At 37.2% G+C, this 22,603-nt stretch overlaps 2 protein-coding genes and 1 pseudogene across 5 annotated transcripts; all 3 read right to left on the reverse strand.

Moving 5' to 3' along the window:
* Window positions 1–267: 267 nt before the first annotated feature.
* LOC113052544 (uncharacterized) lies at window positions 268–3,136 on the reverse strand. Its single transcript, XM_026216956.1, has 8 exons — window positions 2,859–3,136; window positions 2,394–2,459; window positions 2,224–2,295; window positions 1,840–2,015; window positions 1,702–1,765; window positions 1,234–1,405; window positions 709–906; window positions 268–430 (listed from the first exon to the last, which is right to left on the reverse strand). Exons 1-8 carry the CDS (start codon window positions 2,868–2,870, stop codon window positions 324–326), a joined length of 867 nt encoding a protein of 288 aa, XP_026072741.1. The 5' UTR covers window positions 2,871–3,136; the 3' UTR covers window positions 268–323.
* A 3,644-nt stretch (window positions 3,137–6,780) lies between these two features.
* On the reverse strand, window positions 6,781–18,568 carry LOC113052199 (uncharacterized). Of its 4 annotated transcripts, none has more exons than XM_026216582.1 (12): window positions 18,304–18,568; window positions 11,895–12,730; window positions 11,692–11,813; window positions 11,370–11,522; window positions 10,576–10,799; window positions 8,890–9,041; window positions 8,706–8,809; window positions 8,511–8,571; window positions 8,338–8,426; window positions 8,129–8,263; window positions 7,742–7,842; window positions 6,781–7,624 (listed from the first exon to the last, which is right to left on the reverse strand). In XM_026216582.1, exons 2-12 carry the CDS (start codon window positions 12,670–12,672, stop codon window positions 7,147–7,149), a joined length of 2,397 nt encoding a protein of 798 aa, XP_026072367.1. In that variant the 5' UTR covers window positions 12,673–12,730; window positions 18,304–18,568; the 3' UTR covers window positions 6,781–7,146. The 4 variants fall into 4 exon arrangements, with proteins under 4 accessions (XP_026072367.1, XP_026072364.1, XP_026072366.1 ...); XM_026216579.1 differs by having other exon boundaries at window positions 7,742–7,845; XM_026216581.1 differs by lacking the exon at window positions 18,304–18,568 and adding an exon at window positions 13,481–14,337 and having other exon boundaries at window positions 7,742–7,845.
* A 3,265-nt stretch (window positions 18,569–21,833) lies between these two features.
* LOC113052442 (4F2 cell-surface antigen heavy chain-like) overlaps window positions 21,834–22,603 on the reverse strand; it is a 6,685-nt pseudogene continuing 5,915 nt past the window's right edge.

Here is a 22,603-nt window from a genome sequence, read left to right on the forward strand (position 1 = left end):
TCTTTCAGTACTTTTGTACTTAAGTACATAAAAAATTTAGTACTTTTGTACTTTCACTTGAGTAAGATTGAAAAAGGAGTACTTTTACTTTTACTGGAGTAATATTTTACTATACGTATCTGTACTTTTACTCAAGTACTTGATTTGTGTACTTCGTCCACCACTGATATATATATATATATATATATATATCATACATGCATACATGCATACATGTTAGTTTATGGTTAACATTTTTACAATTCTAGATTGTATTGTTTAGCCCAAATGATAAAAGCAGTGATCCTTTGGAGTTTAATACCCTTGTATGTTGTTGTCCATTTTCATTTGGCGGGTAATGAGTCCTGAGTCCTGTTGCTACCCTGAAATCTTTGGACCTCAGAAAGGCTTTGGAAATGAAGTCTTCTCAGTGGCTTCAACTCTTCCACAACTAAGACACAAAGTGAGGGAAACAGTGTATTAGAGGATTATGGTTTAATCTAATCTAAGGCCAAAAACCTTAACCACTGCGGCTCTAGGCAGAAAACTTCTGTCCCACAGTGAAATTAATATATGCAACAGACACAGGATATATATGAAGATGGCCTAAGACTTTGCTGTTTGGATTTTTGTATTGTTTTTCTTACTCATACCTCTTATTGAATGAGCACAATGACTAAAGAACATTCAAAACATTTGGATCCTAGATTTCCCAGACTCTGTGCTCACCCAGATCATAGAACATTTCCTCTCGGTTTCCCTGAACCACAATCATCTCCAGGAAATTCAGGAGGGCCCCAGTGACCAGGAAGCGCTCTGGGAGAGACAGGGTTTGGAGGTAGCTCATGTCCAAAGAGAAGGGGTCGTCGGGAGGCGGCATGGTGCACAGTCCCACCATCTCACTCACTATGTCCCAAACATGAGTTCCTACAGGGCATATAAAAGGTTTGTGTGTTATGCAAGACCCTTGTAAAAACAAAAGTACATTATACTTAGTAAGGAACTTGCTAAATATTTGGTAAAGGTAAGATGGTGTGATGACAGGTTGATATGCATTATGGTAACACAAAAATACATGGATGTACAACCACCAAAAGCCACTAAAGTAAGTTGTGTGTGTATTTATATATACTCTTTAACCTTTGAAAAAGGACAGTAAAACTTTGATATGTGAACATAAAGAAATTGTGTTTATAATAAAATTGTGAAAATATGGCGAATAAAAGTAAAAATAAAAGATAAAAATCTTAAAACCTTGGGATGTTGAAACCCAGTCTGTGATGGACTTCAGCTTCATTGGTGTATCTTTGACTAGCGTATCAGTTCCTCCGACGTTTACTAGGCGCTCGTGATTGGATCGAATCCAGGCATAAGGTTGCCCATACTTGGCATAGCCGGCTAACAGGAACAGGGTGCAGTTAATTTCCTGCAATGAAAAAAAAAAATTTTTTTGAGAGCCTTGATCACTTTTTGACAATCAGAAAGTTTGTCTTTATATCTCATTTAAAAATATTGTGGATTATATTAAAATAACAGTTATTTTAAATTGCAATAATACTTCACCATATCACTGTTTTTACTTTATTTTTGGTCAAGAGAAATCTTAAGAGATCTCAAATAATCTAATGGTTTATTTTCTCCAATCTAAACTAACATCGCCAGTGGATTTTAAGATTGGTAATGTTTTTAAACTGTGAATTTGACATTGGCAATGATACTCACAGGAACAGCGATCTCTCTCTCACTGGGTGAGGCTGGGAGAAGATGAGAATCAACATTCCTATAACTGAGTAATGAAAATAATTGATACACAGCACTTATCTTATAATTGCTAAATTCTAAGGATATTTTTTCCTCCACCTGCTGGGAGTTTGTTGCTGAGTGGTATCTGATGTCTCTTGTTTGTGTTGTGGAAGTGGCCCTTCTCCTGCTGAAGGGAAGCTGCTATAGTCGCTGTCCAGGCTGTAACTGCTACTGCAAGTTGAGCTGGTAAAGGTGGAGGCCGCAGAAATGGCAAACCCAGGAGAACGGCATCTCTGTGAGCAAAGAAACACTCTCTGTAAAGATATAACTGACACTGATGCAGCAGCACTTAAGCCTGACTATGTTTAATGTTTCCAGAGATATACTAGTAAGTTTAAAAATGTGTGTTTTATATAATTAACATCTCCAAACATCTTCTCAAACACATTTTTCCATATATATATATATATATATATATATAAAGTGTGAGATAAATCCCACCAAGTCATCATTGACCACAGTCAGCAGAAGTTCCTCTCTGCCTCTTAGCCAGGGCTGGAAATAATGGAAGCCCTGCAGTCAGACATAAAAGACAGTGGCATGAGCTTTAAATACCTCCGAAAGTCCTGTAATTTTAATTAAAAATGAAATTGTACATAGGAAAAGCTCACCTGTAAAGAACCCAGTATTGAAAGCTCCGACAGGAAGTGCTGAAGTCTTGCCCTTTGTTCTTGTCCCTGCATCAATCACAAAAGGCCAAACAATTTATATAATTAATTCTTATAACGTACACAATAAACACTTATATAACAACAAATAGTTTTTAAACCCATATGTAGAATGAACAGGATTTGATGAAGCCGACGTGTACTGTACTAAGGGCTCGTCGCTTCGTTATTATTCAACGGCTGCCCAGCCAATCATTGCCAGTGATGGGTTGAGGAGAAAATAAAACCTCTTGCATTTAATATGTGAATTTACAATTAATGTTTTCACCAAACACTTCATCATAATACGACCTCTGCAACACCGTTTATGACTGCCAAACTAAATCTAACCAATTACCTAAATGATTTTGAGCACAAAATAGGCCTATAAATAAGCATGCAATCAAAATAACATTTTCATATACTTACACCAGAACTCATGTTTTACATGTACAGTGATGGACAATCAAATAAATCTGTTGTAACCAGATGCATTTACATTGAGCAAATGAATGCCAGGACACTGTCTCGCCTATTTCCACATCCACTTCTTTCCCCTGCAATGCATTTTTGGGGAGAAATTAATAATGCGAGTAATAGTCTCTTATCCTAATTTTTTTCCTCCACGGTTTTAGGTGTTTCGGAATTCATGTCTTTATTTCGTTTTTATTGCGCTGTTCATTCTCCAGATGCTTCTGTCGCGCAAGGGATCATCTGCGTGTTGTGTTCTTACAGAAAAACGTAAAATCACCCATTTATAATACTTTAATGTATTTTTTGCAGAGTAACATTTTAACACACCATCATAGGATACATTTGACGGATCAAATCTAATTAATCCTAAAACGAATAGTCAGTGACTTTTAAAAGTTTCATGATTAAAAGTTAATTAAGACCAACAGGCAAAATCTGGAACTATTTGCCATTTGGTTTCATAGCCAATGATACACTGCCATTTTGTATTCAGTTAAGAAATTTCCAATGTTTATGTAACTTAATATAATAGTGCTGTGGTCAGGCACTGTAATTTAGCAAAAGTAGCCTAGCAAGGTTATTATTTGCATCAAGCCACATTGCCAGGTCATCACTTATTGCCTAATAACACAGTTAACTGATTAAATGAAGAAATGATGCAGTATTAAAGCTTATGACACTGTGGTTTGGCTTTCGTAGGTGGGTTAGGCTGAGGTTTAGATGGTTGGCCTGGTGGTCTCCCAATCTGGTCAGCTAACAAGTGCCCGAAACCACTATAAAACCATCAAACCAGACATCAGAATTCTCTAATGACATATACTAATACTGCCTGTGCCAATAAATTGGTGACTTGTACATCAGTACTTTTGTATGTTTCAAGTACTTTAATAGTTTCAACCGTTTATCATAAAAGGTCAATAATTTCTTCATATTTAATTTCAGCAAATTAATCAATCACTCATTAAATTCAGGTAAACAAGTAAGGACTTAATCTGTAGCCGGAGAATTCTGTGTTGACTACAATTCAGCTGTAGACAGACAAATGACTCACTGCATATATCAAGCAAAATGATGTCAGGCCACCCTGTTGCCCACAACAGGAAGTGAACACAATAGCAAGTTCTCAATGCTGCCAGAATATATTCAGTGGAATGTGTATTGTCAACTTGTGGAGCTACAATAAATAGAAGACATTATGTACTTTCTGTTTTAATGAGTCAGTGATCTTATTAATTGTTCTGCTGTAAAACCAAACGCTGTTTCACTTTTAGTCACTTCTCAAAATATAATAAAGTGTGATATGAGATCACTGTTTCTCATTTTAGTTTGTGAGAGTTTGTTCCTTTTTCTCACAAGGGGACCATCATTCCTGAACGCTACTTCTATATGGAATGTTCAAATGTGAAATTTTTCATTTTTATGAGTGTTACATCTGTTCATTTAAGTGGTTATCAAATGGTTTAAATTTCAAAACTGACCTCTCATACCCGTCTGACTAGCAAAAATCAAGACTCCGTTCGACTGACCTATCTGCTAGTGTTCAGAAGGGAGAGGGCATTGGAATATCCTTAAAATTATACATTTGGCACAGTATAATTTTATAGACCTGTTTCTGCACCCTTTCAAGCTGTTTAACTTGATCGGTAGTCAAAATTGCGCCAAATAGGTACTGCACATGTTAACACAGGGCGCGCATACCCTGTGTAGATGATAACCAATTCTTGACCTCAAACATCAAGTGCCTTTAGCCCGTGTAAAGCAAACAGCTTTCTGTTGGCTGAGGTCAGCATATGATCCACTTGACCATCCCATTTCAAATCACTCTGGGTGGTACCCCTAAAATTTAAGTCACATATTTCAAAAGTGTTCTGATCTACAGAAAGTGATGGCCAAGCTGGTATCGGTTTCATGTGGGTAAAATGTAAAACCTTTTTTTTTTTAAAAGTTTAGTTTTTCTACCCAGATGCCAAGATCATTCAACATCTGTTGGAGAGTACAGGGCAGATGAGGAGTCCACCTCTGAGCCATGTTGTCAACATTTCCAGTGGTCTGTTTGATTCTGGAAGGCACTGTTAATCAGTGCTAGAAAGATTATGGGTCCCAGTATGGTTCCCTGAGCAACTCCACATGAGGGATATTCCCAATCAGATAGATATCCCTGATAATGCACTCTTTGATGACAATTAGACATAAAAATAACAAATCCATGGAATGAGGCTAGGTCTCACTCCAAGATCCAGGAGGCACAGTATTGCTAGTATATGGTCTACTACATCGAGTACATCACATTTGAGTACTCTCTGGGAATTAAATAGACTTTGAACATCATGCCTCAAATGGAGGCCTATTACTATTTTTCCTCTGTGACTGCTTTCGTCCTTGATGTCCGTGATATCCAGAATATCTGTAAAAACCAATAACTCTAGCGTTTTAAAAGTTAAGGTTTTACACTTAAGGTATTGGCCATCGGAGACGTCTTAACACATTAACAACTTAAACACATTAACAACTTAAACACTTTTTTCTCTCTCCACAGCCCCTCCGCGTTTAGACAGTGTGTGTGCAGACTAGGCATAGGATTTATGAAGGACCATAAGAAGAACGATTACTTGTGGGACATTACCATCAGGCCCTACACTGACCTCACAGCTGGCATCTGAGCATGGCTACATCATGAACAATTAAAACACCACCTTAGTGTTGCATGTTCCTCTCTTTACCATTGGATATGTCTATGAGGTTAGACTTGATCCCAGTTGCAGTGTCCACTTTAAGTTTATCAGTTACCCTTTTGAGTTGTTGACTGTGTGGCTGACTTATAATGCCTCTCTCTGTTAATAAGATATTACTCTGCAGCTGTTCTATGGTATTGTTCAACTTCAAACCAGACATGTGAAAACGTTGAAGATTGAGCAGTCCTCGGCCAAACGCCGCCTCTTCCGAACCACTGAGCTCTTGGGTAATGTAACAGTTTTTACTGGTTTCACCCAAATCTATGGCATTGGTGTCAGAAAGTGCATTTATTTTTGTTTGAGTTTGTTTGATCTAATATGGGTCTAGGGATGGAGTGGTAAAAGATACAATATTCATTTTGGTTGCAGCTAAAGTTTCTTCTTTGCAGTGTGCTCTACTGAGGATGTGATAACTGTAGTGAGTGACATCACTAAAGCGTACCTACAGCAGACCCTGCCAGAAGCACACTATTGGACAGAAACTGCAGACTTCAAGAAAATGATGAGTCTAGAGTCCTCTTCTCTTTTGTACTTTACACCTGTGGCACTAGATTTCAGGTGTGTTACCGAATTTCTCCACAAGAACAGTAAATCCTTAAATTTTGACCTTGTGAGGATGGGCCAGGGTTGCCAGGTCTGGGTAACAAAGCCAGCACTGGTAACAAAATTGCTCCAATCACATTCTAGTGGGTCCTCCTTGGTTTAAATTTATTTCTGGTATTTTTAAGAGATTTTTTTAAATTACTACTTCTGTAATTTTAAAAGCTAAATTTGTCCAAATGTGACCCAAATAAGTTTGTTTTGTTTTTGCTTGGTTTCTTGGCTTATTTCTATATTTCTATCATGACCATGAGGTGCATTTACCCAGTAGTACATGGCATTGAAATGTGGGCAGAGCTGAGACACCTGGAATTGGACGTATCAAGGACCCTGTGAAGGGCAAGTTAATTAGCTTAATTAATCAATGATTTTAGAATCATGTGTGTTTGTAAATGCTTATCACACTTTTCAGTTCCTTCCCAAAAGCTTAAGCCCATGCAACTGCAGAAACACACTGTTATGAAACCCTCTTTTCAGGGACCTGTTGCAAGGAAACCAGCTGGTGGCAATCATCTGTACACTGTTTATAAGAAATCTTCAAGTCATGGCAACTTGTTTTAATTCAAGTTGAGAAATTTGTACAACAAAGTTCATTTTACTGTACAACAAAGTTCATTTTACTGTACAGCAAAGTTAATTTTACTTTAAGGCAGCAACTGAACTTTCTTGAATTTCAGAAGCTATATTTTTAGATTTGACGTAATATTTAATAAACTTATCTTAAACGTTGTCACGTGCTGTTTAAAATAAAAACAGTTCCTTCAAGAACTTGGCATCCTTTTGTCACATTACAGTGGGTTCTTCGATTTGCAAAGTCCTTAAAAACACTCTTGAAAGCAGTAATATATCTCTTATGTTCTTATGGCATTGAAGTTTTTAAAAAATAGTTCAAGTCAGTTTTGGTATGTCAGTTATTGGGTATCAGCCCATGGTTTACTGACACTGTCCTGTATGCTCAAATGGAGCCCGTTTACCATGGATCCTCTGTTATAGAACAGTCCTCCTGTGTCTACACTGTGAAGGGAGCCCCATGTCTGCTGGTGCCCAGTGTGGAGGGGTAACGGAGGTGCTTTAGACACAATCTGTGGATTCTGGGTGGGAGCCATGCAACTGGTACTGCCGGCCGGGCATGTACTCTGAGTCTTTGTGCTTTGAAGAAAAGCCAACTGGGTCTGTGACTGAACCAGATTCTGAATCAGACTTTGGGTCAGGATGTGATTCTGATGGTGGCTCGGGGTTAGGATCTGCTGGTTTGGATGAGTCAGTGCTCTGGTCAGGTTAAGGTTGTGGTGATGGTTAGGGTGTATCTGTAGTTTATCCCTCCAGTCCTCCTGCTGCTGCCGATGGATCTTCATGTGAGCATTTCTACTTTTGATTTTATAGAACATCCTGTAAAGACATTTTACAAGGTCAAAGGGAAGGCTGAACAACACTTCATATGAAACAAAGACCATGAATGTCAATATTGTCAGTACTATAACACAGGCAAAACTGGTCTATTCTTACTTTCCGCACTGTTTGCAGGGAAAGTTTGTGGGAAGTGGTGGGGTAGGAATCAATCTGTCAATGCTGGCTTGGTTAACCATCATCTTTGTGGCTGGTGTCACCTGCTGGGCAATGCAAAACTCAAAAACATGACATTGTACGAACCACGTGGGATCTATTGTATGTGATGGTTCTGTAAAAAGTTGTATTCATTTAATGCGCAGTGTTTGTTTTGTATGCGATTGAGGTAAGAATGCGCAAAAGCAATCAGATAAAAACAACTGATTATCATTCACATTGTTGTCTTAAATGAAAAGTCAGACTTTATTATAAAAAACATTACACACCGATCATCGGCTCTTATGCTAGTATTGAATGACACTGTGCTGTAATCAAAGTCAGTCTTACCTGACTGATGATGGCTGCAATTCTCTCTTCCTCCAGACTTTCCTTTTCTCTCTCCCTCTGCTTGTTTTGTTTCTCTGAGAGCCTCTTGGAGTTGTAGTAGAATTCAATACACTGTGACACCTGCTTTGTTCTCACCTGAAAGTATGACAACTGTAAATACTCTGATATTTGGTGGTTTTATAGTAGCAAATATATTACCAATATATTACCATTTTGTGTATGAAGGAGAAGTCTTTCCCATAAATTGTAAATGCTTTATGGAACAGCTTTTGTTCACTCAAAGTCCACATGTCCATGCCTAAATGGAAAGTGAAATTGGATTAGTCTCATTTATAACATGCTGACCGTAAAAGTTTTCGACGTTCAACAAATGAGTGTTTACCAGAATAGTGATAGTTTTCTGATGGAGGGGAGTTTTCAAACAACAGCATCTCCAGTGCTGCCTGTTACCAGGAAAAATAAGGAAATTAAATATCATGCTGCATTATTTTGTGAAAGACATGCATCATAAGAAGTCAGAAAGCAATCACAAAATATAAATCTACAAGCATGAATTCATAATGAATATTGCACTCACTAAAATGTTTCCCTGGCAATGAGACAGGCTATGAAGAGCAAGCTCCAGATTGGCGCCACCTCCTGGTAGAACACTGGAGGCACTCAGGTCAAGAAGATTCTCCACTGAGGTTTGAAATCACACTCATTAATGTATAGAAAAAAACAGTGTTTTAATGGTAATTGAAATATGTTATTTTGATTACCGTGCTGTAAAAGGGTGTCATTTTCCTCTAGCTCTGCCCAAGGTTTCCACAACATCTCCTCCCTGACTGGTTCCTCTGGACACACCTCAGGCTCTCTTCCTGTTATCAAATCTGGCAGCTCAGCTTGGAACTCTGGGCCTATATTTATGAACCTTGAGTGTAAATGTGACAAAGTTTCATGAAATCAGCTGTCTCAAAGAAGCTTGACAAATAAGTTTCTTAAAGGGGTCATATGATGCGCCATATGATGCGATTTCAAGTTTTCCTTTCTCTGGAGTGTTTCAACTGTTCGTGAATAGATAAGATCCCTAAAGTTGCAAAGATTAAAGTCTCAAACCCAAAAAGATATGCTTTATAAAAGTTGAGACTTGTCCACGCCCTCACGCCTCATTTAAACACGCCTCCACATGTCTATGTCACTGTGTGGGAAGATTTACATAACACTGACCAAATGTTCACGAAAAAGAATGAAAGCCTAATTTTCCATTGATGATTAAAATGTGAGTTTTGAGCAGTGTAGAGTAGCGCTGGTTCTTTGTCATTTCTCCAATCATAAATGCAGACATGGTTTTATGTTTACGTAGCGTGATACACAATGCAACGTGTAAAAAGACAATATAAGTCATTATAATAAGTAGTTATGTCACCACTGGTTGCTACAAATTCCTTGTTTGCAATGGGTTTTATTGTTTTTGTCTCATCGTGCCAGGACTCGGTATTACAGTTGGGTAAGAGGCATAATTTCCGTCACATGCTTGAGACATTCAGCCAATCACAACGCACTGGTTAGCTGGCCAATCAGAGCACACCTCGCTTTTCTTAACTATGAGCTTTGTAAAAATAAATGTGTTTCAGAAAGGCGAGGCATAGAGGAGAAACACATTATGTACAGTATATGGAAAATAATGTTTTTGACCTTAAACTGCATTTCATTGCACCAAATACACAAAATAGTGTTCTTTTAAGCAATCACCAATACACCAATATATCAACCTCAAATTTGGAACACAACTTAGATTTATGTTTATATTTTTGATTTTCTAGCAGTTTTAGAGTAAAACATGAATTGGAAAAATGTTTCATGTAAAATTCTGCATTTTTGTGCATTTTCATAAAAATAAAATAATTTTTTTTTTTTTTTTTTAGTTTCACTTTTCAAACTTTTTTTATTTTTATTTATGTCTGTGGTCCAAAGCATTCAAGATTTATGACAAGATTTTCATTTTCAGGTCTACAGTATGCACAAAAACTGAATAACAGGTAATAAATGGAACTGGAATTCAATAAATATAATTTACCATGAATCCCCTAAAAAACATGATAGTAAATAATAAAAAAACATAATCAAACTACAGTAAAGTACATCAATTTCATTTAAATTAAAAAAGGTCATTTTGATCACCATGTGAACAATGCCAGAGGGTTAAAATTAGGAAGATTACACACAAACAAGCAGATTCTCAACCAATCAAGAAAAAAAAAAAAAACTTTTGCATTATTTAACTCCCGACAGATTATTGTTGTCGAATAAGTTATGATTTTTTTTAACTGTTCAGACATGCTTTTAATAATTATAATAAGAAGAATAAATCATTTGTATTAGGGGAAATAATATGAAATGCTTCCTGTATGACACCAATGCGTGACCAAAACTGAGAAGAAACAAACAAACATCTGAATGCTTACCTTTGTGAATCATCATCTTTCCTCTCGTCTGTCCACAGAGCTCTGTTTTCCACAGCTAGGGAAGACAATAGATTGCAGAAGAGCCCCGTTCCACTACGTGTCGGGTTCAGCATCGGAGGTGGCGTATAGTGAGGTGTAGTTTCTTCCCAGTTCTCCATGAGCTCTTTACTCATCTGGATCACACTGCTGAAAGGGACTCCAGTGTATACAGAACTTGGAACATTCTAAGTGAGGCAAATAAAGCTGCATGTGAGTGATCTGCTTAAAATGATGCTGTAGAGCCAACCACAGCTCAACAGCTGAAAGCATAAATACTTGTGGTTTTAACCTGTAACAGTTAAAGTTTATATTTATTAAAAGTTGAGGGCTGGTAAGATTTTTAGTGTCTAATGCTCACCAAGGCTGCATTCATTTGGTCAAAAATACTATAAAAACAGTAATATTGTAAAATATTATTACAGTGTAAAAAAATATATATTTTAATATACTTTAAAAAGTAATTTTTTCCTGTGATGAAAATGCTGAATTTTCAATGCCCTGCAATTCTAATATATGATTCGCTGCTCAAAAAACAGTTTCTATTATTACCAATGTAGCAAAAAGTTGCTTTGCTAATATATAAAAATAAATAGCATTTATTTGAAATTTTGTTGCAACATTATAATAGTCTTCACTGTCACTTATTCAGTGAAGATCCATTAAATTTTTTAAAAAAGTATGAATTTGTTTAAAATCTTACTGAACCCAAACTTTTAAATGGTACAAAATTATTTAGTAAATTTAAAGGTCTTTGCCTTTGTGCTGGAGGACCCCAGAGATTTGTCCGAGGACCCGGAACCGAAGTTCAGTCCATTACTGAACCTTGTTCCTTCTCCAGACCCAGACCCCTGCACATGGAGACTAGACTGATGCAGAGAAGGTCCAAATGAATGGGATGATTGCCCAAACTGTCAAAAGATAAATAAATTAAAAATGGTTTTATAAAATGTAATTAATATTGCATGCTAGCATAAACAGAACATGAAAAATAAATGGGATGCTATGATGATAAAGCCATTGATGCATCAATCTAATATACTTGACCAGGCTAACAATCTGTCTGTGCAGATGACAGACCTGAGGCCATGTCGTGTGATCTTCGGATGTCCCGGGCTCGTGACCCAGCTCTTGCTGCAAGCAGGACTGAGGAAGATGATGCTGAACCAGTGAAGGGTTGAGGGACATTTGCAGTGAACAGTCTAAGCAAGAAAAAATAACACTTTAGGTACGGCATGTCAAGACAGGTCAGCACACAAAAGATGGCGTTATGTTATCCGTACCTTTCTGCAGGGAGTTTATTTGTTTCAGATGAGGCCCTCCATGCTCTGCATAAACCATGGAGGAGTTTGAATCTTGTGGGAGGTGCTGCGTTAAGTCCAGGCCGTTGTTATCGTCAGCTTGCAGCTGGAGCCAAATGGGGTGATTGTATCTGCCGGTGGAGGGCGAAGGTAAAGAGGGAAAGAACTGCAGCGACCCATCGATCTGAGTCTGTATCTGCGATTGGCTCAAGATCTGGCCAGGCAACAAGTGTTGAGGTCGTTTAGGAGGAGAAAAGGATGGAGCCGGCAGGGGTGTTGGCGGTGGGCTAAGAACCAGAGGGAAGGAGAGGTTATGTGAGGGAGGAGTAGAGTTGTTGAAGCTGCTCTGCTCTCCTCCACCCAGCATTCTGTAGGTGCTACGACTGCAAAACGCCTCGGAGAAAGAATCCAGTTTTTGTTGCTGGCGCCCAGTTATTTCATAGCTCTCTGATGCCTCTTGTTGGTGGCAGTGAGAACTCCAGTCAGTTTCATAAACTCCAGCTTGTGTCTTGTTCCTGTTCAGTCCCATAGAGGACACAGGGGACGTATTCCCCCAGTAAGCAGCGTTCGCTGATTGATCTATTCCATTCATAGAGCTCCCGGTGCCATTCGTGGCTTCACACGGGACCTCAAACTGGCCGAGGCCATTCATTGATCCTTGTTGGTAAAGGTCGTGGCTTGACCTTTGTCCTTCTGTCTGAGGGCGAAACATGGGAGTGAAGGAGAGCGACTCGGGCTCCGGAGATGTATGGTCAGCCATGTGGCGTTTTGCAAATGGCTGCACCCTCGAGTTAAAAGACGCTCATAGCATCTGAAAACTGAAAAGACACACAAAGACAATCAGAAGTCATCAAAACCCTTTCAATCTCACGATCGTTAGTGAGCAAAACCACACAAACAAACACAATGAGATATGTTCCCAACCGCTGAATGGTTTGTCCTTCCTCTGTAACAATTGGTTTAAAGATAAATATTCACACCGAAATGCGGAAACATTACAGCGAAGATGAAAACGGAGAAACGTCTACAGCTTTTGAAAGAAAACAAACGGCCTTTGTTCTACGGCTTTTGTTTATCTTTTTACTTTCTCTCTCACCCTTCTTTCTCACTCTATTTATCTAGTACTCACCGGTGTTGCCCTTTCTTTTTCCATAACCTGTTGATTTAAATTGTGTGCTTTCCCTTCATGTCGACCTGTGAGTTGTGTGCGACCCTTGTCTCCAAATAACAAAATTAAAATACTGCCACGTGTGAAAGCAGGTGCTCTCTCTAGCTCTTCCTCACTTGTGCACATTATCAGACTTAAATGTGAAAACACTTTCTCACACATATTTCGTTCACAGGTGCCACCGATCAAAAGGTAGTAAGTCTTCGGTTGTCATAGAGTCACTCCCTCCCTTAAAACCCAGAACCGAAAACCACATCCTGAGGAAGCAGTCACGGATCTCCCTCTATCTCTCTCTTTCTACATCTCTCTCTCCCTCTTCTCTCTTGCTCTCCTCCTTAACCTCTTTTCCTTCTCTGTCTATTTTTATCAGTTCTCCTACAACACAAGGCCGCATACTCACAGTCTCCCATTGATCACCATCTTCTCTCGGTCCAGAGAGGGTCTCAGTCATGGTGAACAGACAGACGGTAGAGCAAACAGGGCTGAATCCGGACTAACAGATTTTTTGAACAATTAACAAAAGCTCTAGGATGAAAGTGTGTTGTCTTCAAAGATGCTGGCAAGTTATGAGACTTTTTGGGCTTATTGTGCTTGCGGCTCAGAGTGTTATCTTGAGATTCGCATCTGTTGTGGTTAGTGACTTGAGTGTAAAGAACGTAAGAGTTTTCAAACTGGCAGGTAAGGCGTGGGTGTGCGTGTAAGTGTATATGACATGAGTGAGAGCAAAGCTTCCTGTCGTGTGCGTGTGTGTGTCAGTCACAAGAACAAGACTGTGCATTATTTTGCATTTGTATGTGTTTGAACGGCTGTCTCTTTGTTAATGTTATGAGGTGTGTTAAATTATGAACTTTGAGATTTTGTGCATGCATATATGTGTGTGTTAATGTGTGATTTATTATTTTTTTTCTGTGCATGTGTTTGCGTGGGCGAACTGTGTTTACGCCAGTGAGAATCTGTTGTTGCTCAAAATCATGTGACGGGAAGTTGACCACGAAACAACGACAGAACAGGAAGTGGACAAGGGAAACCTCCGTACACCCCGCCTCCGCTCTCTCGCTCTCTTTCTGCAAGTGTATCCCTCTTATACCCACAATATAAAATCGTTTCCATACCGCATGCATTTTCTCGACACCCCTTTTTCCACCCACACGTAGTGTTTCCCTCTCTTTTCTTTCTTTTTCTCATCATTTTAACTGTTAATTCTTAGCTAACAGCAGTTCAGCCTAACCATGCATTATTATTTTGAATGACAGGTCTATACTACAGGTCCACCCACTCTGTCTCTCTGTGTCGTATCTCGGTCAGAGGCATTAAACTTTGAGAGACTGTTAATCTGGACGGCCCCCGCACAGTTTGTAGGTTTGGCTGATGAGGGCGTTGTTAATTCAGTGGTGAGTACAGTATGAATGTACCTGCAGAAATCACCTACACAAACCTCACCATTAGCATAATGTGGGTGAAAGAATAAAGGTGTAAGACGATGCACCAAGAGAAGACGTATTCCTAGACCAGAGAAATGTAGATTTATCACTCTCGCTGCCCTACTTCTTTAGCATTTGCCTTTTAAAATCAACTTTGTGCAAGTTTATACATTCTAGAACAGAGAGTGTGAGAATTTAGTACTTTAAATATCAGCTTTGTTCCATGAAATGTTCAATCATGAATCAATATTGCATACCCAAAAGCTATACGCGATCAGATAATAGCTACTGAAGAATGGTGAGCGGGTTTAGGGGGGAGAGAAACAACATAGGATATAATTGATGGAAAGAGGAGTGTGGAGGCTGTTTTTCTAGTTTTCTGTCAGATGTCTGAAAGACTGAACAGAGGAGGGGGAAAGCAGCAGAGTGGTTTGGACTTTTTTTTTCCCTTCTCTCTCTATCATTCTATCAAACTGTTATCTTTGAGACAACCTTCATAAGTACATGCAGAGTGATCGCAGACTAATGTATCGAAAAATGACGTAGGAATGAAAGGAGAACCTAAAACTGTTGTTGAATGAATCATGAAGTTTAGGTTACAAAAATAAATGAATGTGTATTTTACTGGTTACGGCGCCTAAAACCTGTAGTTTCTAATTAATTTAGGTGCTTCTGCATTATTAGTCTGCTCCTGACTGATGCAGAGTGAAATGTGCTGATGATGCATTTTAGGAGGAGTAAGAATTCATTCATTTTTAAAACATCAGCTAAATTAGAGACGGCCGTTAAGCAAGCTTCTTCTGAATTTCAGTAGTCAAACTTTCCAGCCAATTACAATTGACAATATGTGGCCATAATTTTATATCAGGGAAGAGAATAGCTGGAAATACATGATGACATTAAAATCTATTTTACTGTTGTGTACATTTACTGCTGTAGATTCTGTAGCATTGTTAGGTCTTCTAGCATGAATTGCTAATAGTGTGAGGTTCTTAATTTAAACTGTATAAAAGTGTCTGCTAAATTATTTAATTAAATATAAATGTACAGTTCTTATGCTTGGCTGCCCATGTTTTCCCAACTCTAACAGTGGGCCTTTTTAAGTCATGAAAGCGTACACTATTACAAAAACAAAATTTTTTAGTTTTGCAGTTGTATACAATGTGCTGGTGGCATTTTGTAATAGCTAAATCAAATAAAAATGATAAACACAAAAGTGTTCGCATACTAGTTAGTGAATAAATGACCCAAAGTCCGTTGAAAGAAACAAAATCTGCAACTAAGAATTATTATATTTATGTATTTGCATGATTATTATTTGCATTATTTATTGCCAGCATTTGTTTTCATAGTCCTTTTTTTGGTGCTAAATGTTACTCATTCTCCAGTCGACCCTTACTTAAATTCTGTCAATAAGGCGACTAATGGATCCGTTTTAGACCTGTACAAATAAAAATAAAAAATAAAGCGATTTTGGATGTTGGGGAGGATTTGTTTAAAAGGTTTTCAAATAAATAAATAAAAAATATATATAAAATGACAAAGAGGACAAAATCTGTATGCATCTCACTGAATCGTTGCAGTCTCATCCATATAATGATTACTGAACAGATATTTTAGAGACGAAAAAGAGCAAATTTAACATTCTCCACTGAGAGTCTTTCTGTGTTCTAATGTGTTTGAATCTATAGATGTTTTTCGCAAAAAGCTAAACATGAATTCTTATACATGGACATCAGATGCAATCTATCCTCATAACAGCTTTAATAAAATATTACATTTTCATGTCAATTATATTGTCAGTTATTTGTATAAGAAAAAATTTACAAAAAATATCTGATGTAAATATCTGTATTATCTAATGACATACAGAAAGCTGCTGATGGCTGTTTTTTTTTTCAAGATTTTGTTCATATTAAACAGGTGCTACTTAGATTAAATATTTTGCCTTTCATATTCAAATAGTAAAATATATTCGTAGTCAAATAACTGCAATGCAACGACTGTTAACTGATGTTTAAGGATCCAAACCTACATACAAGTACATCATTTATTTCTAAATGAAGACACACCATAGACTACTATTTTATATAGAGATAATTAGAATTACTATAGATGAAACCAGCTAAAAACATTCTTAAACTAATTTATCTGACACTGTGTGAATATGTGATTTGTGCGTTTACCTAAAATATCAGTCAGTTTACGTAAAGCCAATGCTACACAATCAATTTCAGATTCCATTATAAAAAGAAAAAAAAAAGAAAAAAAAGCTAATTTGTTTTTGGAGACTTTGTCATGTTCAGTTTAACCCAATACAAAATAATGTAGATCTGAGTTTAAAAATCAACTTAGCGTCCTTACAAAAAGCCCAACACCCATTCAGTACCTGAAAAAAAAAAAAAAACATAATACTGCGCCAAGTATTAATTATTCATATTAAAGATACATTTTTGGCCGCAGTTATCAGTATACAGGAAATATGTCCTTGGTGAATGTCAACATCCTCAAAGAATAGATACAAAACTCTTGCATAGACATAATTAAAAATATTCAAAAATGGTAAAAGTAACAAACGAGAAACTACTGCAATTCTATTAGTAGATTTCATGTTAAAATCTTTTTTTTTTTTCAAGTGTAAAGTATAATCACAAAAATGTGTAGCTAATTATTTATTAAATACACTTTCAGGATTAATCATTGCTTGGATTAGTAGTCTGCAGCACCAAAGTCATAGAGGCGATTGTAGGACATTGCTGAGTGAAGATGAAATGCACAGAAAAGACAGAAGAATCAGACAATACATTATAAAGAGTCCACATTATGAATAATTTGCATGGTCCACCATTAACAAAAAATAGGTCATTACTAACTGCTGTTTGTGTTAAAGGGAAGAACCATGCACACACTTCCATAATCCATAATCACTGACGCAGCTCTTCAAGGAACTACAATTGCACATAAAAGGCGAATCAAAAATGACCCTCAAAGCAAATGAATAAATCAACGTACCCATTAAAAAAATGTTTTCTGAAAATGACTTACAGAATTAGAAGCTGTGTTTCATTATAGAGTTTTTCGTAGTTAGAGCGCAGAACTAAGAACAGGTTTTCAAACTCCTTTTTTTTCGCAAGATTATACGCAATCCAATTCTGTTTCTCATGAGAATGACTCACAGGGACACATGTAGTCTACAGGTTATCAGAAAATGATCAATATTCAACTTTGTCATTCGCGATGCGAAGAATGTCACAGAAGCCACTATAAAGTAGTCATGGAGCGAGCTATTAATAGTGCTGAAAATACTGATAAGTATTATCACATTGCGCATCTCATAAACCAAATAATGTTCATTAATTAAAGATGTCTGTTAGTTAAATGTAAAAAAGTAAAAAAAAAAAAAAACCTCATTCAATCTACACTGCGATTCTAATATGTCCTCTATTCTCCAGTCGTTTTCCAAAACTAGGCCTCAACATCAATGAAATCTTTCATGCTACACGCAGATCCATGTTGCTTAGATTAAACTGTTTTTTTGCGCAAGTCTGATGCAATACACAATCTTATGACTTTCAAAAACAAGTGAAATGCACCTGCATTGCTTTTCATCCAAGATGTAAAAAAACAAACAAGATGAGTGTCAGCACAGCCATATCTGTCTTATAAAACCTTGTTTGCAGAACTGAAATATATGTTCTCATACTTGTAAAACACTAGCTACTAGTCACTTTTAGCACTCGCTAGCTCACTCCACTGTCTGTTGTTGTTGTCTTGTTCATAAACAGAGTAAGATGTCACTCACCTCTCAGTTCTGAAGTCAAGGCCTGCAGGACAGTTGAACTCTACGAGCTACATGCACGTCTGTGTAAACGAGTGAATAAAGGAGGGATGCACTGTTAAGGTAAGACAGACGTAGAGAAAGACATTGAGAGGATCTGCGGAGGCGTTAGTGATGGTTAACTTTTTTGGTACGGCAGACTTCTCTTGGTTCCTCTGATCTTTTGAAGCCATTGTCATTGTGATCCTGGAAACGAGTGAGAGAAAAACATCATACACCGTAGAGGGAGAGAAAAAGAAAAAAAAAACGGTATTGCTCCGACTCAGACCTCAGAGGCAGCTCTCAGTTTGACAAAGCGCCTGTACTTGCCACTACTTCTTTTTATCCCTCTTGTATTTGATTGCTATTTAATGCTGTTAAATACTGTTTGCTAAAAACAATTCTACCATGTTATATTTTATGGTATTAAATACTTTCAACCAGGGGTCCATGAAGGTACTTAATTTGGTAAGGAGAAGATGTTAATAATAATAATAAAAAAAGCATAATAAAATTAATCCACAGTGTTGGAATAGCAGAAGTGTTTTCCATTTAAACAGCGGTTGTTTTTGGCTATCACATGCTAAGAGCAGTTTTTTAGTGCACTGACAATAAAACATAACAGATTTATTAATAGTCGAAATATTATTTAATATAAATTAATCAACCAAAATGCATTTGGAAGCTAGTTTAAAGAGTCAGATTGGCCCTTAAAGGAACAGTTCAACCTTCATGTTGTTCCAAACCAGTACGACATTCTTTCTTCTGCTGAACACAAAGACATTTTAAAGCAAGTTTTGACTTTTTATGTTTGTACAATGAAAGTTAAAGGGGTTCAAAACCAACACTGACTTGTATGAGACTGCGTTCCACAAAAGAAGTCATAGTATTTGGAGCAAACATGAGAGTTAATCATTGACAGAATTTTTATTTTAAAGATGGTTCCCATCTCTACGTGTAGCTGACATATCTCAGTAGGCCATTATTAATGACGAGGTATGAAAATGATTGTTGAAATTTCAGTGCAGCCGCCCTCATTCATTTTAGGGAGAGCCACTATTTCATGCAGAGATTTTGAAGAGTTTGACAAACAACGGTATATATTTGATATCGAAAGTCACACTTTTGCTGAGAATAATATAGTTTGGTGATGATGATGGTAGTGATAATGGAGGGGGTGATGCTTATGAAGAAACGTTTGAGATGAAGATGGGGCTCAAGATAAAAAGGTTTAATGAAGTTTAGTGATGTGAGTAGGCTGGAGCAGTAAAACCGAGAGTCAGGCATGACTGGGCATTGTTCGGTGACAAGTTTCACATCAACAGGGCGAGAGGGGGCGTTGTGTCTTTCTATCTTATTGAGAAGGAGGGAGGAAGAGGAGAGAGAGAAACAGCCAGACATGATAAAGCCAGTACACGACATGAAACGGTGAGTGTGGTTCAAAGTTACCAGAAATGTTTCCTGATTTTAAAGGCACTTCAAGTGAACAACTTGAGTTGATTAAGATAAGTCGCTGTGTGATTTGACTCCATTTTCAGAGTCTCAAAAAACCCGATTCACTGCCGTCAAAAGTTGCCCACAGTCAAAACGAAACTCCCATCCCCACAGAAAAGACACACACAATGACATAGGTGCACACAAACACACACACACACAAAGACATAAAGACACGTTTGACAAATACATGTAACACACACACGGGTTGGTGACCACACGCTGTCATCTCAAGAGTGCGACGTCGTGTTTTACCAGAAACACGTCGCTGTCTCCGACGACTCTGAAATATCACTGTACCCCCCGCTGACATTCAGATCAACACACACATCCACAAACAGCTGTTACAAAGCCGTCTGAGACAGAATCACAGTATCACAACCACTTACTATGTGCACAGATATTATAAAAAAATATAAACAAATAATAGTATAATGACCAAACACAACTTGCTTTATTTCGGTTTATAATTTTAGAATTAAGTCAAATTAAGATTACAATACTTTGGTTATTACTGTGATCCAGTACTATTCTTTGTAAAATAATACAAAATGCATAAAATATTTATATTGGCATAGAGGAGTAACATAAAAAAGAATAGTTTGAAGCAGTTGTACAAATAAGTGTTTTATAGGCCTACCTCATTTTGTACTTAACATTGCAATTAGTTAAACACAGCTCTAATATTTACAACAAAAGTGTCACCAAAATGAGTGTCATTGATAGGGAAAAGTATGCCTGGTTTAGATCTTTAAGCGTAATAAAACTGGAAAGCGCAAGCTAGCTGGTTCAGTCGGTGCACATTCATGCAGTTGAAATCTTGAAAGGTACAGTATGTTACATGTAGAAACTGTTGTTTTGTTCAGTCTTTATCTGAATATCTAATGCCCTTCATGTTTTTTCCCTTTTGATTTGAGTATTTGCCAAACATCTTTTAGTTCTCACCAAACATTTTTTTGTGATATATTTAAAAAAAATATACCTTGTACATTGTAAATTTCACTCAACTTGATTTAGATTATATGAATATGAATTGTTCTCAATATAATTATAATTATTATTTTTATTGATACTATAAATAATTGCTCTTTTATAATGAACAGAAATTAGAAAAATGTGTTAATTTAATTTTAAAGGGTTCTGATGGTTTATCACTACCACTTAATTCAATAAATACATTTTGCTCTGCCATTGAAGTTTGTCTGGATTTTGGACTTTTCTGTACTACAAAATGTTTCTTCTGTCTGTGGGTGGACATGCAAATGAACAGCCCTAACCACCACTTATATCTGGGAAAGTTCACAATCAGAATTAGATAAAGATTTCTAAGATCGATCTCTTTCTGTCTCATACACGTTAACATAGAGATTCAAGCCCAGAATATGGCTTATTGCGGAAGACAATATTATACGGGACCTGCACAAACAGAAGGTAAATAAATGAGAATTATGCACCATTGAAATTTCAGATTTCACCTATGAACTTACATTAATCAACACCAGACTTTCATAAAAAAACAAAAACAAATGGGTCATCAGGTAATATACAAAATTACCAAATCTTGTTGTTATAACTTAAGAGGAACTTTCCCCCATATGCAGTAGTGCACATCCTAAGTAAAAAAAATTGAGTGTCTAGAATATTTTAATTACTGTGTATAAATCAAACTTTTTTGAAAATATCATCATGTTACTTATTTTTTGTTACACTGACCCCGTTCTGCATTTAGGTGCTGGAAGAAATGTTACTTTTTGACATGCTAAAGTGTGCAGGAAGTAATAGAGTTTTATATAGTTCATATCACGATCGCACATGACACACATACACACACCTGTTGACTATAGAGTCTTCCTTTTCCTGCCCTGAGAATTAACGACAAATGGCATAGAGCCAAGACACAAGCGCACAACAATTATATATTGTGTGTATAAAGTAAAGTTTCTTCATTCTAAAATACACAGATGTAAAAAAGGACAAGTAAATATTTATCAGATTTAGTAGTTAAGCTGATTTATTTTTAAGGTGGTTTTATATAAACACGTCTTAGCACTGAAAGCAGACATGGAATACCTTTTTATTCAACTTAATTATTAGATAAGTGAAGTCCAGTTTAATACAGACAATGATTGATACAAGTTCTTTTAAATCACGTTATGATTTGAAATATCTAAAATACTTAAACTTGCAAAAAGACACTATTTTATGAGACCTCAGAGAAAATCAAACAGCTCTGAGACGATATGTGAGGATCTGCATATATGAGTCTAACCATCTTAAGGATAAGACAACAGAACAGCCTGTTTGGGCCCAAGCTGAAACAGCTCTGAGGAGACCACGCTATCCACGGCTAGATTCGCAGCATCTGTGATGAGGCGACCCTGAGCTTGTGTCGGCAGGTCGCTAAAAGTGAGGTTCATGTTTACAGGGGCATTTCCCCAGTTCATGCCAGTAAGGAAGCATTCGCTCTGATCCCAGAGGCGGACAAATGCTAATGAAGTGGGTGAACTGCAGAGGCTGACATATTCTCCGTGCAGAAGCGATCGTTCTTTTCCCCTCAGATGAGTGAGTGCTTTGAAGAAGTTACGAAGTGTTCCTCTTGCAGAGTCTGAATGAGTGGAAGACGGAGAGAGAGCAAGATGCAGTGTGCTGGATTTAAATTTGTAATTAGTACAGTGATGAGATCATATCTACTTGTTATGAATAGTCAGGTGAATAATCAAAATGTACTTTTGCTGTTGCATTTGTCTCTGCTGCTGGGTATTCCATGTCCCACATTATTTGAGGTTTTTCC

This window comes from Carassius auratus, chromosome 32 (assembly GCF_003368295.1).
Source record: "Carassius auratus strain Wakin chromosome 32, ASM336829v1, whole genome shotgun sequence".
Classification (NCBI taxonomy): Eukaryota; Metazoa; Chordata; class Actinopteri; order Cypriniformes; family Cyprinidae; genus Carassius; species Carassius auratus.

Excerpts from the sequence above, each read along its gene's own strand:
- LOC113052544 (XM_026216956.1), bottom strand. Across the intron at positions 1,406-1,701 it reads AGAGAGAGATCGCTGTTCCT|GAAATTAACTGCACCCTGTT; the intron begins GTGAGTATCATT and ends TTTTCATTGCAG. Across the intron at positions 431-708 it reads GGAAATGTTCTATGATCTGG|TTGTGGAAGAGTTGAAGCCA; the intron begins GTGAGCACAGAG and ends TTTGTGTCTTAG.
- LOC113052199 (XM_026216579.1), bottom strand. The coding sequence starts at position 12,672 with ATGGCTGACCATACATCTCCGGAGCCCGAGTCGCTCTCCTTCACTCCC. Across the intron at positions 10,800-11,369 it reads TGGGGTCCTCCAGCACAAAG|AATGTTCCAAGTTCTGTATA; the intron begins GCAAAGACCTTT and ends TGCCTCACTTAG. Across the intron at positions 8,427-8,510 it reads AGAAAACTATCACTATTCTG|GCATGGACATGTGGACTTTG; the intron begins GTAAACACTCAT and ends CTTTCCATTTAG.